General features: G+C 43.3%; 1 protein-coding gene across 1 annotated transcript in view; it reads left to right on the forward strand.

Annotated features, from left to right (window-relative positions):
- si:ch211-198n5.11 (methylcrotonoyl-coenzyme A carboxylase 2) overlaps nucleotides 1-17723 on the forward strand; it is a 95153-nt gene that overhangs the window by 32409 nt on the left and 45021 nt on the right. Inside the window, exons 4-6 of the mRNA XM_048539159.2 lie at nucleotides 636-814; nucleotides 4998-5078; nucleotides 5896-6074. Coding sequence (XP_048395116.1) covers nucleotides 636-814; nucleotides 4998-5078; nucleotides 5896-6074 — 439 coding nt within the window. The remainder of the gene's footprint in view (nucleotides 1-635; nucleotides 815-4997; nucleotides 5079-5895; nucleotides 6075-17723) is intronic.

Below are 17723 nucleotides of genomic sequence, written 5' to 3' on the forward strand. Positions count from 1 at the left end.
ATTAGACAGAGGATTTGGATCTGCCCAGGCTTAGAGGGCTGAAGGGCCTGTTCCTGTGCTGTAATTTTCTTTGTTCTTTGATAAACAAACCTGTATCTCTAAACTAAAAATGTTCTGGCTATTTAGCCTGTGAATGGCAAACTAAAAAGAGCTTACCTCTTACTAAAACATATATTGACAATGCCAATATTTGTAAAAATGTGAATGTTTACTTGAACTTAGATAATTCTGAGCTCAGTATTAGTGAGGTCAAATTTCAGTATAAAATGAGACAACTTCCTTTGATTTCAATCTTCTGCTCTGAAGTAACTGATTCACATTAAATGTAACTGGTAACTCGCTTAAGGGACTGTTTAACATGATGTGAAGCTGGACAGTGGTCAACAGCAAATGATTAGAAGAGAAACTATGATACAAGCTTTATTCTTGCTCTTGCCCTTGCATTTGTACTTATGTCACTGAGTCACAAACAGTACATGGTGCTTGGTTTATTTTATTTCCTCTCAGTTTTGCCCAGAATCTATTATTTTAAATTATCCATCAGATTATTGCAAATTTATTTTAGAATTAATGATGATGATTGAATGTCATCATTTAATTCTGTGTTCTTTGTTATCTTTACGTTATCTGTCTAGGAGTAGCTAAAATCAGTGGTGTCTGGTGTGTATTCATTGCTAATGATGCAACAGTCAAAGGAGGGACAGCCTACCCAATCACCGTGAAGAAGCAGCTGAGAGCCCAGGACATTGCAATTCAAAATGGGCTGCCTTGCATTTACTTGGTGGATAGTGGGGGAGCATTTTTACCACTTCAGGTAACAATAGAGCACTTCACAGATAGGAACCTTTACAAGCCAATCACAAGATTACAATGATATTGCATGCACTGGACTGAATTCACTGAAGTCTTGTTTCTTCTTTGTAACTGCAGAACTAACTTCTTTGTCACAGGTTTAGTATTTTGCTTAAAGTCATTGCACCACAGACTACCAGGATGAAGCAAGTCCAAAATATGCCCCCCAGGCACTTGCCAGGTGAATGCCAACCAATTCCCAATATTTATAAGTCATAGTGCCAATGTTAGAAAAAGATGAGTGTGTTGTATGGAAAGGTATTCTTGTAGAACTGATTAAAAGTGCATAACATGAAGTATGAGTACTTTCACCTTCTTGTGGAAATAGCTCTGTTCCTTGTAATAATCCTTCCCTTTCCTCAATGACAGTATAAGAACAGGGACAGTGCTGAATTCTCACAATGTTATTTGACCTTTGAGACAAAGATGATCATGTTCATCATCAAACATTCACTAACACTCCAATGGGAGTATACATGATTGCTAAGGTCGAACTGCACCCGTAAGGCTACAAATAGGAGAGGATACTGGAGACAATAAGATTTAGACCAGCTGCTGGCTCAGGCTTTCTTCTCCTTGTGTTTTCTCTCTGCCACTTGCATGTGTTTATTTTTGAAGGAGTCCATGCTCATTTCTATTTTTTTACAGCAAATGCTATGATCTTGGGTGAGCTTCTTCCATAACTTGGGTTCAATGTGTAAGCTCTTTTGTGAAGCCTTCAGAGTGTACTTACAGAGTTCCCTTTGATCACCATGGGAGTGTGACCCTGATTTAATCCCTCCATAAAAAATTTAATTTGATAAGCGAGTGTCTGGCGTTCTGGTTGCATGACCAGGTCAAATCAGTAATGACTGTCTCAGTATGTTGTGATGCTTGGCATGCCAACACAAGTGAGCTTGTCAGTGTCTGGTATTTTGTCCAGCCGTGCCATCTTCAGAATCTTCTAGAAGACAGCTGAAGTGAAAATCATTGAGCTTTTTAGCATGATGCTGGTACGCGTTCCACAATCCAAGTCTTAATCCGCATAGCAGAGTGGGCAAGACTTGTTACTCTATAAAATTTCAGTTTTTTTGACAGAGCTGTTCTTCTTTGCTTCCAGATTGATGATTAAATTCTGTTAAAGGCTACTCTTGCTTTGACAATTCTTGCATCTTGTATTTTACATTGATGGCTTAAGAGAATGTATTGCTAATTTAAGTAAACTTAACCGCTTCTAACAGGCTCTAGTCATATGCAGAGACCTAGAGCTCATGATGGGGCCTTCTTAGAGCAGGCTGGTACATTACTTCAGTTTTGATGATAAGGCCAAGACATTGGAAAACAAGTCCATGCTATTCAGCATCACCAGCTGTGATCTTGCAGCTAGTTCACAGTCTTTAGCAAATAAGAAATTGCCAAATGTGACCTTTGGGACTTTTGATTTTTCCCTCGAGTTGTCTCAGATTGAGTAACTTTCTATCCACATAATAGTTGACTTGATACTAGGATCACCCTCAAGGAAGACACTTAGAGAACATGGTGAAAAAAACATTTGCTGAAATGGGTTGGTGCTAGAATGCATCTTTGTTTAACTTCATCAGTGACTGATAGTGGGTCAGAGGACTCGCCATGATTTAGGACACACATAAGCATGTCATCATGGAATTGTCACACTATTGTGATGAATTTTCCCGCGGCTTTCCAAAGGTGCTAATGGCTGACTGTGTTACAGGCCTTTGCAAAGTCAAGAAGAGTAGTGTAGGAGTGCATGTTCTATTCTGGCATTTTTCCTGGAGCTGTCTAGCTGTAGGTACCATGTCAGTTGTTGGTCAGTCTTTTTTTTTGATACCACAGTGACCATCTGGCAACAGGTCCTCATCAAAATGTTCCACTCGGTAGTTCAAAAGGTTTGTGGCAATATATTTGCTCCAGTGGAAAGGAGTGACGTTCCCCTGACTGTCGCTAGATTGGAGAGTTGCTTACTGCTCGTACAGGTCAACATGTTTGTATGCTTATGAAATAATTCCTTGCTTGCACGTAGACTTAAATAGTTCAATGATTTTCTTGACAAGCATTGGCCTTTGATCTTTTCAACATTAGCTGGGATGGCGTCACCTGCTTGAGTTGTCCTACTAGATTGATGTTTGATAACTCATTGTTTCTCACAATATAAGATCATCATCGAGACATCAATTAATGAAAACCTGCAGCAGCCTCTTGATTGCTTTATCATTGATGGATGAAGGCACATTAGGGATGTAGTTAAAGTTCTCTAATCAACTTCTTGTAATTTGAGCTTTTTATGTGAACCAGTGCCACTATGTCAACAAAGATTTGTGGTGAATTAGTAAACAAGTGCTCAAAGACATACTTCAAAACATCTAGTCATTGGCAATGGCATTTGCGTAAAATTCATCTATTTTCTTATTCAGTTGTGTCTTGTGTCTATCTGAGCTTGCAATGAGCAGTTCTTGGATGTTTCAGGAGGCATCCTGCTTGGACAGTGATGACTTGTCATTGAACAAAAGCCTACAGTGATATTGTTTCTCTAGCAGTAACTTCTGGATCACCTTTTTTTTGATGCAGTTCTTTTTATGCTAAAGTTCATAAGTGCCTGGAATGCTCTGCCAGACGAGGCGATAGAAGCAAATATGATGGTGACATTTAAGAGGCGTTTAGATAGGCCTATGGACAGAAAAGGAATAGAGGGATTTGGACCATGAGTAGACAAATGGGATTAACATCATGGATGGCATAGACATCCAGGGCTGAGGGGCTGAAATTTTATAAGAGTAACAGTCTTGCCTACTATGCTGTACAGACGTAAGACTTGGACTGTGGAATGTGTACCAGCATTATGCCAAAAAGCTCAGTGATTTTCACTTCAACTGTCTTCCAGAAGATTCTGAAGATTGGATGACAGGACAAGGTAACAGATAGTGAGATGCTCTCCTGAGTTGGCATGCCAAGTATCATATTGAAACAGTCACATCTGAATTGGGCTGGTCGTGCAGCCAGAATGCCTGACACTCACTTATCAAAGTAAGTTTTCTACGGAAAAATTGAATCTAGGGTGCACTCTCGTGGTGGTCAAAGGAAACGTAGAAAAAATGTACAGGAGTCTGCACCACCATTCAATATGATTGTGGCTGATCATGCTGTACTGTTCTATGTGAAGTGATCTTAATGTTTAAGAGAAGATTGAAGAGCAGTGGAGCACACTGTCTCCCTGGAGATGATCTAATCCTCCTCGATGTAGCGAGTGTCCTTTTCATCATACACAGGTGACTCCGAAAAATTCTTTCATGACTGCCTTCTTAAGCCTTGTGACACGGAGATGCTTTTGGATCTTAGATTTGAAATATTAGAGTGGTGGTCGGCACTGTACATATGTTTCACACACATCCTTTCTGTCCTGACACCTGTTGATGTCATAGTCAATTGCATGTCAATGCATGGATACAGTTAGACGTGTATCCAAGATGCATTGTTGCAATTTAGGAGGTGGAAAATTATGTCAGTATGAAGAACTCATGTTTAGTGCACATCTTCAGCATGAGAAGACCATTGCTGATTGACCTCCTAACTCATTTATTTTCAGTGATCTCCATCAATGTTGAAATCTACAAAACTGCCAAACTTGTTTGATTTTATTGCTGTAACAAAGAGTGGACGTCTTCAGATAAACTTATCCTTGACTTCAAAGGGACTGGATGTGATGGTGGTATGCACCTGGATGAGAATTGACTGTCTGTCACCATGCAGGGGTGTTTGAGTACCATCAGACAATCATTACTCCGTGGGAGGGAAAATCAGCTTACCAATGAGATGGGTAATGACAGCTTTCCTTTTTCACATTCTTCTTGTCAATCTCATTTTCACAGTCCCACCAAAAAATGTATAACCCACTCAAATTTCCTTTAAGCTGGCTCTCCTCTGATAGATCCTCAGGGCAGCACTCAAAACGTTGTAGCTCATCAGCTTTCTACTGATGAACAGTTATTCTTTCAGATCTGCTGAGCTGCTTATGTTGGTAGGGTCCTCTCCAGTTGTGGTTTGTTGGCTAGAGTAAGTAAAGCCTGGAATGTCTTTGTAATACATAGATAATAAGATTACAATTGTGCATTGGAGCATATATACTAAAATTGTATCTGTGCCTCTTTCAGGCAGATATATTTCCTGACAAGAACCACGGAGGTCGAATGTTCTACAATGAAGCAGTAATGTCTGCAATGGGCATACCTCAGGTAGTGGAAAATTTTCTTCCTGCCCCTCAATGAATCTCAAATACATTAGAAGAGTAAGAGGCCATAGTAGTGATCCTTTTGACATCAGGTATTAGGGTGATTACTTCAAAGTAGTGGCCTGGAAATCTCTTGAAATTGGGCGTATGATAAAACCAGAGAAATCTATGCAGCCATTCAGGGACCTGGAGATAGGGACTACTTCATCTCTTCATTACCCAAAAACAAAATTCCAAACGCTTATGTCTTCTGGGCAATTGGTTTTTCCCCCTGTCAATCAGCAAACCAAATACCTTCCTCTTCGCTCGATGTCACTGTTACATTGTGGCATTGATGACGTGGTGAGGCTATTTTATCTGTTGAATAAGCTCCCCCACCTGCCTTTACAGGAATTTTGTCAAAATTTCTGCTATTAATGATAGTGAAGGGGAACAGGCTGGTAATGTGAATTTCATCATAGTAACCTATTGCCTGATCCTTCCTAAGCATGGGTTAGGGTTAAAGCTGAGGCTTTAAATTGGCGTGAAATTGCTCCTTGGCAGTAGCACAAAATAAGGCAATCACAAATTTCCAGCCTCTTTTACACCTGATCTTCTTTCCTGTAATGTTAATATTAACTTTGGTCTATGCTAATAGCAATTTGACAATCTTACCCTATGTTTCTTCTGGAAATTAAGGAACAAATCATTCAGAAAAGCAGAAAACAAATGGGAATAAAATAAGGAGCTTTTATTTTTGGAAAAAAATATGTCTTTACTTTCTGTCTCAGCTACTTAGTGAATTCAGCGCTGAAATGTCAGCATTTCGTTGTGTTTTCTAGGTAGCAGTTGTGTGTGGCTCATGCACCGCTGGTGGCGCATATATCCCAACAATGGTAGAAGAAACAGTGATGGTGGACAGGATTGGGACAATATTCCTTGCTGGACCCCCACTTGTCAAAGCAGCAACAGGGGAGGATGTTAGTCCTGAAGACCTTGGTGGTGCAACTCTGCATGCAAAGTAGGTACTTGAAATTATCATAATAGGATGGAAATAATTATTCTAAATGGCACAGAATGTTTAATTATTTGTGTGTCCAAGCACTCTTGAAGATATAGGCTAACTGCTTTAATTGCAGATTCAGGTATTTAGTAGATACTAGATTTTCATGTTAGTCTATTGTCAGTAAAACATGGAATTTGCAAAAAAAATGCAACCTACTGGTAAGTATAAAAAAAACGAAGGGACCCTGCTCATAGTTTCTTAATGGTAGCAGGACAGCTCAATAGATAATTAAGAAAGCATATAGATTAGATAGGGTGGACAGTGAGAGTCTTTTTCCGAGGATGATGACTTCAGCTTGTACAAGGGGGCATAGCTATAAATTGAGGGGTGATAGATTTAAGACAGATGTCAGAGGCAGGTTCTTTACTCAGAGAGTGGTAAGAGCGTGGAACGCCCTGCCTGCCAATGTAGTTAACTCAGCCACATTAGGGGCATTTAAACAGGCCTTGGATAAGCATATGGATAATGATGGGATAGTGTAGGGGGAGGAGCTTAGATTAGTTCACAGGTTGGCGCAACATCGAGGGCCGAAGGGCCTGTTCTGCGTTGTATTGTTCTATGTTCTATGTTCTAAAAGGAGCAGAAGGAGGCTATTCAGCTCAATAAATCTGCTTCATTGATCTGATTGTAGCCAGCTGTCTGTCCCCTATAGCCTTTAGTTCCTTTGATACAATGTCCTCTGCTGGCCGGGGAAGAGAAAGCCAAAGACTGACAACTGTCTGAGAGAAGAAATTGCCTCACTTGTACATCTTAAATTCACAAATGGAGTATAATGTTGGAAAATGTGAGGTTGAACACTTGTCCCATGTACCAAAGTACAGTGAAAAGTTTTCTTTATGAGCAGTACTGACATCATAATAAGCAAGGATATACAGATCAAAAAGATGTAGAGGCATACAGGTTACGTTGCACAGGGTGTGTGCCAGGCAAGATCAACGCTAGCAAGATGAGAGATAATAAAATGTGAGGCTGGATGAACACAGCAGGCCAAGCAGCATCTCAGGAGCACAAAAGCTGACGTTTCGGGCCTAGACCCTTCATCAGAGAGGGGGATGGGGGGAGGGAACTGGAATAAATAGGGAGAGAGGGGGAGGCGGACCGAAGATGGAGAGTAAAGAAGATAGGTGGAGAGAGTGTAGGTGGGGAGGTAGGGAGGGGATAGGTCAGTCCAGGGAAGACGGACAGGTCAAGGAGGTGGGATGAGGTTAGTAGGTAGCTGGGGGTGCGGCTTGGGGTGGGAGGAAGGGATGGGTGAGAGGAAGAACCGGTTAGGGAGGCAGAGACAGGTTGGACTGGTTTTGGGATGCAGTGGGTGGGGGGGAAGAGCTGGGCTGGTTGTGTGGTGCAGTGGGGGGAGGGGACGAACTGGGCTGGTTTAGGGATGCAGTAGGAGAAGGGGAGATTTTGAAACTGGTGAAGTCCACATTGATACCATATGGCTGCAGGGTTCCCAGGCGGAATATGAGTTGCTGTTCCTGCAACCTTCGGGTGGCATCATTGTGGCACTGCAAGAGGCCCATGATGGACAGGTCATCTAGAGAATGGGAGGGGGAGTGTAAATGGTTTGCGACTGGGAGGTGCAGTTGTTTGTTGCGGACTGAGCGGAGGTGTTCTGCAAAGCGGTCCCCAAGCCTCCGCTTGGTTTCCCCAATGTAGAGGAAGCCGCACCGGGTACAGTGGATGCAGTATACCACATTGGCAGATGTGCAGGTGAACCTCTGCTTAATGTGGAATGTCATCTTGGGGCCTGGGATGGGGGTGAGGGAGGAGGTGTGGGGACAAGTGTAGCATTTCCTGCGGTTGCAGGGGAAGGTGCCGGGTGTGGTGGGGTTGGAGGGCAGTGTGGAGCGAACAAGGGAGTCACGGAGAGAGTGGTCTCTCCGGAAAGCTGACAGGGGAGGGGATGGAAAAATGTCTTGGGTGGTGGGGTCGGATTGTAAATGGCGGAAGTGTCGGAGGATAATGCGTTGTATCCGGAGGTTGGTAGGGTGGTGTGTGAGAACGAGGGGGATCCTCTTGGGGCGGTTGTGGCGGGGGCGGGGTGTGAGGGATGTGTTGCGGGAAATACGGGAGACGCGGTCAAGGGCGTTCTCGATCACTGTGGGGGGAAAGTTGCGGTCCTTGAAGAACTTGGACATCTGGGATGTGCGGGAGTGGAATGTCTTATCGTGGGAGCAGATGCGGCGGAGGCGGAGGAATTGGGAATAGGGGATGGAATTTTTGCAGGAGGGTGGGTGGGAGGAGGTGTATTCCAGGTAGCTGTGGGAGTCGGTGGGCTTGAAATGGACATCAGTTACAAGCTGGTTGCCTGAGATGGAGACTGAGAGGTCTCCCGTATTTCCCGCAACACATCCCTCACACCCCGCCCCCGCCACAACCGCCCCAAGAGGATCCCCCTCGTTCTCACACACCACCCTACCAACCTCCGGATACAACGCATTATCCTCCGACACTTCCGCCATTTACAATCCGACCCCACCACCCAAGACATTTTTCCATCCCCTCCCCTGTCAGCTTTCCGGAGAGACCACTCTCTCCGTGACTCCCTTGTTCGCTCCACACTGCCCTCCAACCCCACCACACCCGGCACCTTCCCCTGCAACCGCAGGAAATGCTACACTTGTCCCCACACCTCCTCCCTCACCCCCATCCCAGGCCCCAAGATGACATTCCACATTAAGCAGAGGTTCACCTGCACATCTGCCAATGTGGTATACTGCATCCACTGTACCCGGTGCGGCTTCCTCTACATTGGGGAAACCAAGTGGAGGCTTGGGGACCGCTTTGCAGAACACCTCCGCTCAGTCCGCAACAAACAACTGCACCTCCCAGTCGCAAACCATTTACACTCCCCCTCCCATTCTCTAGATGACACGTCCATCATGGGCCTCCTGCAGTGCCACAATGATGCCACCCGAAGGTTGCAGGAACAGCAACTCATATTCCGCCTGGGAACCCTGCAGCCATATGGTATCAATGTGGACTTCACCAGTTTCAAAATCTCCCCTTCTCCTACTGCATCCCTAAACCAGCCCAGTTCGTCCCCTCCCCCCACTGCACCACACAACCAGCCCAGCTCTTCCCCCCCACCCACTGCATCCCAAAACCAGTCCAACCTGTCTCTGCCTCCCTAACCGGTTCTTCCTCTCACCCATCCCTTCCTCCCACCCCAAGCCGCACCCCCAGCTACCTGCTAACCTCATCCCACCTCCTTGACCTGTCCGTCTTCCCTGGACTGACCTATCCCCTCCCTACCTCCCCACCTACACTCTCTCCACCTATCTTCTTTACTCTCCATCTTCGGTCCGCCTCCCCCCCTCTCCCTATTTATTCCAGAACCCCCACCCCATCCCCCTCTCTGATGAAGGGTCTAGGCCCGAAACGTCAGCTTTTGTGCTCCTGAGATGCTGCTTGGCCTGCTGTGTTCATCCAGCCTCACATTTTATTATCTTGGAATTCTCCAGCATCTGCAGTTCCCATTATCTCTGCTAGCAAGATCAGAATTGTTTGAGGCTAGAGAATCCATCCAACAGCTGGGAAGAAGCTGTTTCTGAACCTGCTCTTGCATGTGTTCAGGCTTCAGTTCTTCCTGCCCGATGGAAGAGATTGTAGGAGATCATTACTGGGGTGCGATGGGTCTTTAATAGTAGCGGCAGCCTTTCTGCAGCATCGAGCTATGTAAATGGAGTCTATGGATGGAAGGTAGGCTTCCATCATGATCTGGGCTGTGCACACCATCTTCTGTAGTTTCTTCCATTCCTGGGCAGAACAGTTGCCACACCATGCCATTATTCACCTGGACAATATGCATTCAATGGTGCATCTGTAGAAGTTGGTGAGGGTCCTTGTAGACGTGCCAAATTTCCTGAGCTGCCTGAGAAAGAAGAGGTGTTGATGTGCCTTCTCGATTGTCACATCTATGTGGGAAGTCCAGAACAGGTGGATGGTTGTCGTCACTCTGCAGAACTTGATGCACTCCACCCTTGCAAACTGAATTCCATTGATGTAGATGCGGGTGTGTTCTGCTTTCTTTCTGAAATCAATTATCAGTTCTTTAGTTTTGCAGATGTTGAGAGGGTTTTCATTGCATGAAGTCACCATTTATCCTCCTTCTGTATTTTGACTCATTGTTATCACATATCTGTCCCACTAAGGTGGTATTGTCAGTGGACTTATAGATGACATTTGATCAGAATTTGGCAACACGGTAGTGGGTGTACAGGGAGTAAAGCAGGGGGCTGAGGACATATCCTGGGTGGAGACTGCAGTGTTGAGTGTTAGTGAGGAGGAGACACAGTTACTTTTCTTCACTGATTGAGCTCTGTGGGTCAGAAAGCTGAGGATCCAGTTCCAGAGGGTAGAGCCAAGACCACGGTCACAGAGTTTTGAGATCAGTCTAGAGGGGATAATGGTGTTGACTACCTCTTTGTCCTCAATGAGCAGGAGTGTGATAGGTGTCTTTTGTTGTCCAGAGATTCCAGGAATGAGTACAGGGCTAGGGATATGGCATCCGTTGTGGGCTTGTTACATCGGTAAGCAAATTGTTGGGGATCGAGGCAGGCCGGGAGACTAGAGTTGATGTGGGCCATGACCAGCCTCTTGAAGCACTTCATGATTATTGAGGTCAGAGCCACTGGTTGTAGTCATTAAGGTGCATTGCTTGTGCTTTCTTAGGTACGGGATGATGGTGGTCTGCTTGAAGTAGGTGAGGACCTTGGCGTGTAGTAGGGAGAGGCTGAAGATGTCGGCGAATCCCTCCATCAGATGGTCCGCAAGGGATCTGAGTGTTTGTCTGGGCCCACTGTCCGGGTGTGCCGCTTTCCTGGGGTTGACTCCAGGAAGACTGAGATAGAGACTGCAGTGACAACGGGATGTTGTTGTCCTTGTACTTGAATTATAAAGTTAACTTGCCATTATAACAAGTGTAGGAGCGAGATTTTCCCTGACTGGGGGCAAAGACTTAGGATACAGACCAGCGCAGGCACGTTCGTGGATCTTTATTCAAGCAAAAACTGGTTAGTGCAGGGAGATGGCCAAAGGATCTTCCCCGAATCTGACTTCGACGTGAGGATGCAATTACCCCCTTAATCCTCAACACAGATCAGAAGAGAGATCAATGAGACATACTGCTTTTTACTGTAAAAATTAGAATTTTTATACATTTTGTGTTACTGTAATCATACACAATGTGGTTATTGTACCCTCCCTTCCCTTCTGTGGGACCAATCTTGTAAAGCAGCTGATCAATGATGAGCATTCCTACAGACAACTGTAGGTTCTTAGTTTCTTTTAATGATGTTTAACCGTTATTATAATCTCTGGACCTTGGGATCTTTCTATGTTGCATTTCAAAGTTACTGGCTGTCCTCTTTTCGGCTTGCCTTTCATTCTTTATCTCCAAGGACAGTTTGAATTCTATTGTCTATTGCACTGATTGTCTCTTGTCAAATTGCATTACCCATTTCTATATAAAATGTTAATTGTCTTATAAAAACTCATAATATTAATAAAATTATAACTTTTATGATTATTTTCTATTGTTAATATTTTTTAGGTAATCAAACAAGATATGCCAGGCATCTCTTTAATGTTTGCCCTTAATGCATTCATTATAAAGTTTTAAATCTATTTGTGTGATTATTTTAAAGAGTCTTTGACAAGAACTTAATATTGTAAATAGTTTCAAAGAGACAGCTAATTTCTGCAAAATAACTTGAGCTGCTTTTTTATGGCTGAACACATCTTTAATGACACTGGAATTAATTACTTGTTGTGATTTTTTTTTCAAAGTTTTTAAGTTACAATTTCATTATTTCTTCAGTGTTTCATTACAAATCTTCCAAATGTTCTTTTTGAACTTGCTTTATCACTGTGTTTGCATTCTTTGAGATCTTGCCATTCAAATAATGCTTTCTTTGGCCTTCGACTAATTTCCTTCTAAAAGGCCCATTGTTGTTACTTATGCTAAAGCAAGCTTTTTTAAAGTCTGGCCATTCTGTGGCTTTTAAATTCCAGCCATTTTATGTCTCTTAAAAACAGGCAGCTCCAACAGTTCTCTCCTTTGGCCCTTGGCCAAATTATGATCATGGGAAATTATTAATGAAAGGTCCACAGCAAAATCGCAAAAAGTTCAGACCAATGGCTTTGCGCTCATAAGTAAAAGTATGAACCCATGAGTGTAGTCCTCTTTCGGCAGTGGCACATTCACAATTCCTTTCTTGTCCTTCAATGAGCTGGTTATTTTTCTCTACATTCTACAGTTAATCGGTGGTCTTAATATTATGTAGCAGGGTGACCTTCTTGGTCTGTGGCTCTTCCATAGTCGTCTTTTTCATTATTTAGCTATTAGACATTGGAGGAACCAATAAATAAGATAACATGGGTATAGTATGACAATGAAAGTTACTGTTCCTGGGACAATGGATGCCCCCAGGGTCCCAGCCACCCTGCTGCCCAACTCCGAAGAGTTGAAAGTGGGGCTTGTTTGAGTTTGATTACTTCATTATGAATGTGTTTAGCCAAATCAGTAATTTCCTCAGAATTGTCTGGGATGTACATGCAGCACTTCTTGCCAATGAATGCACACGTACCTCCTTTTTCTGCTAGTAGGCAGTCAAGGGCCATCCTATTCTGTAATGCTGTGGTTTGGATGGCAACCATCTCTGCATAAATCTTAACAAGGCCCTAAGAAGTAACATTGGCTACTGGTTCTAGGAAAGCTGCCATATTGATAGGTTCCCTAGTTAGCTTGATTCACCACACCAGGGTAACAAAATGGCAAAGAACCTTTCCATTTCTGTAATGGCACATGTGTGCTTTCTCACGGATCCCTCCAGGAGGGATGACATATGGCGTACAAATTGCATGACATAACTTATGTAACCTGACCCTGTCCAAGATGGCGATAGCCAGGTGGAAGCTTTGTGCCCACACACAAACCAGGTGCTGTTGTGTGGGATAAACTTAGTTAAATGGTCAGAATGCCAGATGTAATTAAAGGTTCTAGCTGATGTGAGGTTAGTAAAGTTAAATTTAGATATAAGCAAAATGACATTAAAATACTGAGTGTAGCTACTCTGACCTGCAGACCACCCCCTTTTCTTGGATCTAACAATATAAATAGAGGTAACTGTTTTGTCTACCCTTGATGTGTTGGTTATGATACCAAATGGTGGTATATTGGGAGGTATTGAATTGGGATTGGTACCAGCTTTTAAAAGCAGAAAGCTGTACCCTGCTGATTTGCGCTTATCTTGGGTACTACTCCTGTCCACCCAATGTATCCCATTCTTCGCAGAAGGTTTACCAGTTGCAAAACTCCAGTCTTTAAGGATTTGTTCAGGCAAGTGATCCATTCAGCCACTTCAGATACATTAAAAGGAGTAGGTCTCAGAGGGATTCCACTGTTTGAATGTCCTATCCTATGTGCCTGTCAGCCTCCAATGGAATCAAAATTGGAAGGAGCCCACAGAGGATGAGTGTTTTCATGCTTATGCTAATATCAACAGTATACTTTATTGCAGTCACGGTGTGACCACCTAACATATTTACATGCAATTTAATGTATCCTGGCTGCTGTCCTGGGTTTGAGGATCCTGTTCCTTGCATGTAGGCTCTTTTCGTTGAAGACCCTTTAAAACCTGCACAAGGGAGAGATGAGAGAGGGAGAATAGCTGGTTGGACTGTTATACTATTAACAGCTATGTATCTTCTGCTGAGTACGATGTCACAATTTACCAATTCTATCTTCATTAACAAGTGCATTCCTGTTATCTATTAATATTACTTCATGAGGACCATGATTCAAGGGAACATGGATTCCTTGCTTGGGATTACTTTAACTAGGAACTTTGATCCTGGGTTGGCATTTCTGTTTGTCCTGGGCATCCCTAAGACACCCAGTTCTTGAAAAGCTGCTGGCCTCATGCCTGTCTGTGAAGTATGTGTAAATGTTTTTGGAGGGATTTCATGTAATTCCAGACTTATTTCTTGCTGTTAGTCAGTTCTGCGCCTCCAGTGATTAGGCTCTGGGGAGTGTCATTACTCACCCTGCCATAAGCTCAAAGGGGTAGTCCACTGGCCCTCGAAGGCTTTGCCCTCTGGGCCATCAAAATGGATGGTAGGGAAAGGATCCATTTAACCCTTTCTCCTATCATTGCCTTGGACAGAGAATTTTTCAGCGTTCTATTCTTTCAGTTGCGAATATTTTGTGACCGAGGTTGCAGTACAGTTCTTTGTGGCAAAAGCTTCTACCCATCTGGTAAACTGGTCAACCATGATCAGACAGAATTTCTTATTCTCACTTTGTGGGAGTAGACCTATAAAGTCCATGGGGATGTGTTCCCATGTTCCCATGGATGGGGCTGATGGCTTATTTTATTTTTAATTCCTTGTTCTGGTTCTGTCTGCGTGCATGCAGAGCATCTCTGGCAAAGCTTTGCTATGTCTCACCCCAGTCCTTTACACCACCACCAATTAGATATCAGCTGAATTATTTTATCCTTTCCTATGTGTGCAAATCCATGGTAAATATTGCGTAGGGTCTGTTGCAGAATATAGGGGCTACTACCTTACCTTCCTTTCTCCAAATATCATCTGCACCTGATGCTGCTTCATCTTTAATCCATTCTGTTTTTTATCTTCTGAACTAGCTGCTGCTTGTAAATTTAAAATGTTCCATTCATCATCTTTTGGGCTTCTCACTGTCCCACAACTGCTATTGTTATAATTTTCTGTTCTAATATTGCTTTTGCTGCACTCTGCATAGTTGTTCGCTCTCTGCTCTAGTGTCTGAATCTTTCTGTATGATTTTATTCTAAATATTGTTGCTTATTTTGGCTCAATTGCTGTAGCCACTGGCCCCTTGACTAGGGTCTCATGCTGAATTACACCTCCATGTGAAGTAACCTAACCTCGCCTAGCCAATGTATCATATAGGCATGGACTACTCTGAAGGCGCACCTACTGTCTGTGTAGATTTTAACCCTTGGTCCTCTAACTATTTGTAGAGCGGCAGTAAGTGCTTTTAGTTCGACCACCTGTGTGGAATAACATTCTTCTATCTTTTATCCTGCCAAAATCTCCCCTTTCAAATTGACCATCGTCCACCCTGTGCAGGCCTCACCAGCATAATACCTCCGTGCTCCATCTACAAACATGGATTTCACATCTGGCTCTTCTAATGAGTCGTCTTTAGTTCAGCCCTGTCTCTCCTCTTTCTGCTCTACGAGGGGTATAAAATCATGTGTCACTTCTTACTATTTCACATAGCTTGCTGGTTCTCTTTATTATCTTTAATCACTTCCACATGCTTGTCTCCTGGCAACAATGCAGCTTCCCATTTGTCTTGTCGACTGTCTGTAACACATGTCGGTTTGGCAGATTCTAATAGCTGGGCTATACTATGTGAAGAGTGTAATATCATCTTCCCTAGTTGTGTCAATGGGGACAGTGCTGTTAGTCCCCATGTAACACTTTGAATGGCTTGAATGTATGAGTGCGGTCCCATCATTACCAGATCCAGTTTATCTGAGTAGTATCTCACAGGCTGCAGCTTGTGTCCGTGTTTCTGTTACACTACAGCAGATTGATTGCCATGACTTTCACTGCAAAAGACGGTTTTTTCAGTTCAGGGAGCCCTAGTACTGGTGCGGAGGCCAGCGTCTGTTTGATCTTGAGAAAGGCCATCCCCTGCTTAGGTCCCGATTCAATTTCTCTGAACAAGCCCACTGTTCTGTGGTAAGATTTTGTAAGGGCCTGGCTAGCTTGCGGTAATTTGCTACAAAGTTCCTGCTGCAATTAAATAGTCCTAGGACTTGTCTTACCCCTTTAATGGTAACTGGTTTCTTCATCCCCAGAATGCTACGGCTGCCTTATGTCACTTTGTCCTAGCTAAGACACCTCCCGTTTGCCTAGCTGTGCTTTCTTTGGGTTTATTTTTAACTCAGAAATTTCTATGGGTTTTAATACTTTCAGTGCTGCCCTCTGTAGTGTTTTCTTCAGTAGTAGTAAGGCAGGCGATGGCCTAGTGGTATTATTGCTGGACTGTTAATCCAGAGACAAGACAACACTCTGGGCACCTGGTTCGAATCCTGCCACAGCAGATGATGGAATTTGAATTCAATAAATATCCGGAATTAAGAATCTAATCTGTGAATCCATTGTTGATTGTTGGAAAAACCCATCTCGTTCACTCATGTCCTTTCGGGAAGGAAATTGCCTTCCTTACCTGGTCTGGCCTACGTGTGACTCCAAACCCATAGCAATGTGGTTGACTCTGAACTGCCCTCTGGGCAATTAGGTATGGGTAATAAATTGCCAGTGATGCTGTCATCCCATGAATGAATAAAAAGAAATGTCTACATATTATAATATTACACATTCTGTTTTGGGAACTTTTGCAATTACATCTGCCAAAGCCTAGTGGAATATAGCAGGGCTAGTGTGAAACCCTTGTGGTAGTTTTGTCCAGGTGAACTGTCTGTTGCCTACGGTAAAGGCAAATTTATACTGGTGTTCGAGGTCTTTGTTCACAGCCTAGAATGCATTTGCTATGTCTAGGACCATAAAGATCTTGGCTCTGACCCTATGTTATTTATTATACTTTTGGGATCAGCCACAATAGGCACCATCTTGTCTGCATATTTGTTTAGACTGGTTTAGTCGATTGTTAGTCTGTATGATCTGTTGGATTTTTTTTCACTAGCCAAATTGGGGAGTTAGTAGTGGAACAGGTTTCTTTTATTATTCCTTGTTTCTCCAGAGCTTTCACAATCTCTTTAACTGCCTCAATGACTTCAGGCCTGATGAGGTACTGTCTTTTAGGTGGGTGTACTTCCCCAACGTGTTTCAATGGTTTTCTGTCAAGTCTCCCACACATTTTTTTTTTGATGGTTGCCCATAATTTGGGGCACATCGTTTCCAGCTTGTGATAGGCGTTCTCAGGATTCTATTCCCACCCTATTGTAGCAGCACAGATACTTGTAAAGAGGCTTGCAATCCTTGACTTTCTAAGTTTAAACTGGTGAGTCCATTTAATTTTGGCTTCTCACACATCAATTGTGGCTCCAAATTATTTCAATAAATTTATCCCCAGTACCACCTTCAGAATTTTTGCACACAAGTACGAACATTGATTACACAATCAACAGTTTTTATTTCAATCAGGTGGCTGTCTGTGGCCGGTTGAGTCCCACAGCTCGCCCCATGTATTTTCAAGATTTTACATTTTAATGGTAAATCCAAATATATAGCAAAGATGGAGGCTCCAGTGTCTATTAACATACTACATTGCTGGCCCCCCTAACATCACATTTCTATACACCTGGCTATCCCCTTGCCTTTGACCGAGGGTCACCATCTGTCACTTGTCCATGATTAGTTTCTGCCACTCTGCTGCTGAGAGTTGTATGATAGTCTGTGCTCTGCCGTTGCCATTGGCAACCAGCAGAGGCTTTCTCTGCATGCGTTTATATTGTCCCTGCATGCCTTCATGTCAGAACCAAGAGTTCTCACATTTCTTATTGGGACAGTTCTTGGCGAAATGCCTGTTTTTATTGCACACGGAACATACTGCCCTTTTCTTTTATGACCCATCAACTCCTT

This window comes from Stegostoma tigrinum, chromosome 8 (assembly GCF_030684315.1).
Source record: "Stegostoma tigrinum isolate sSteTig4 chromosome 8, sSteTig4.hap1, whole genome shotgun sequence".
In the NCBI taxonomy this organism is placed as follows: domain Eukaryota; kingdom Metazoa; phylum Chordata; class Chondrichthyes; order Orectolobiformes; family Stegostomatidae; genus Stegostoma; species Stegostoma tigrinum.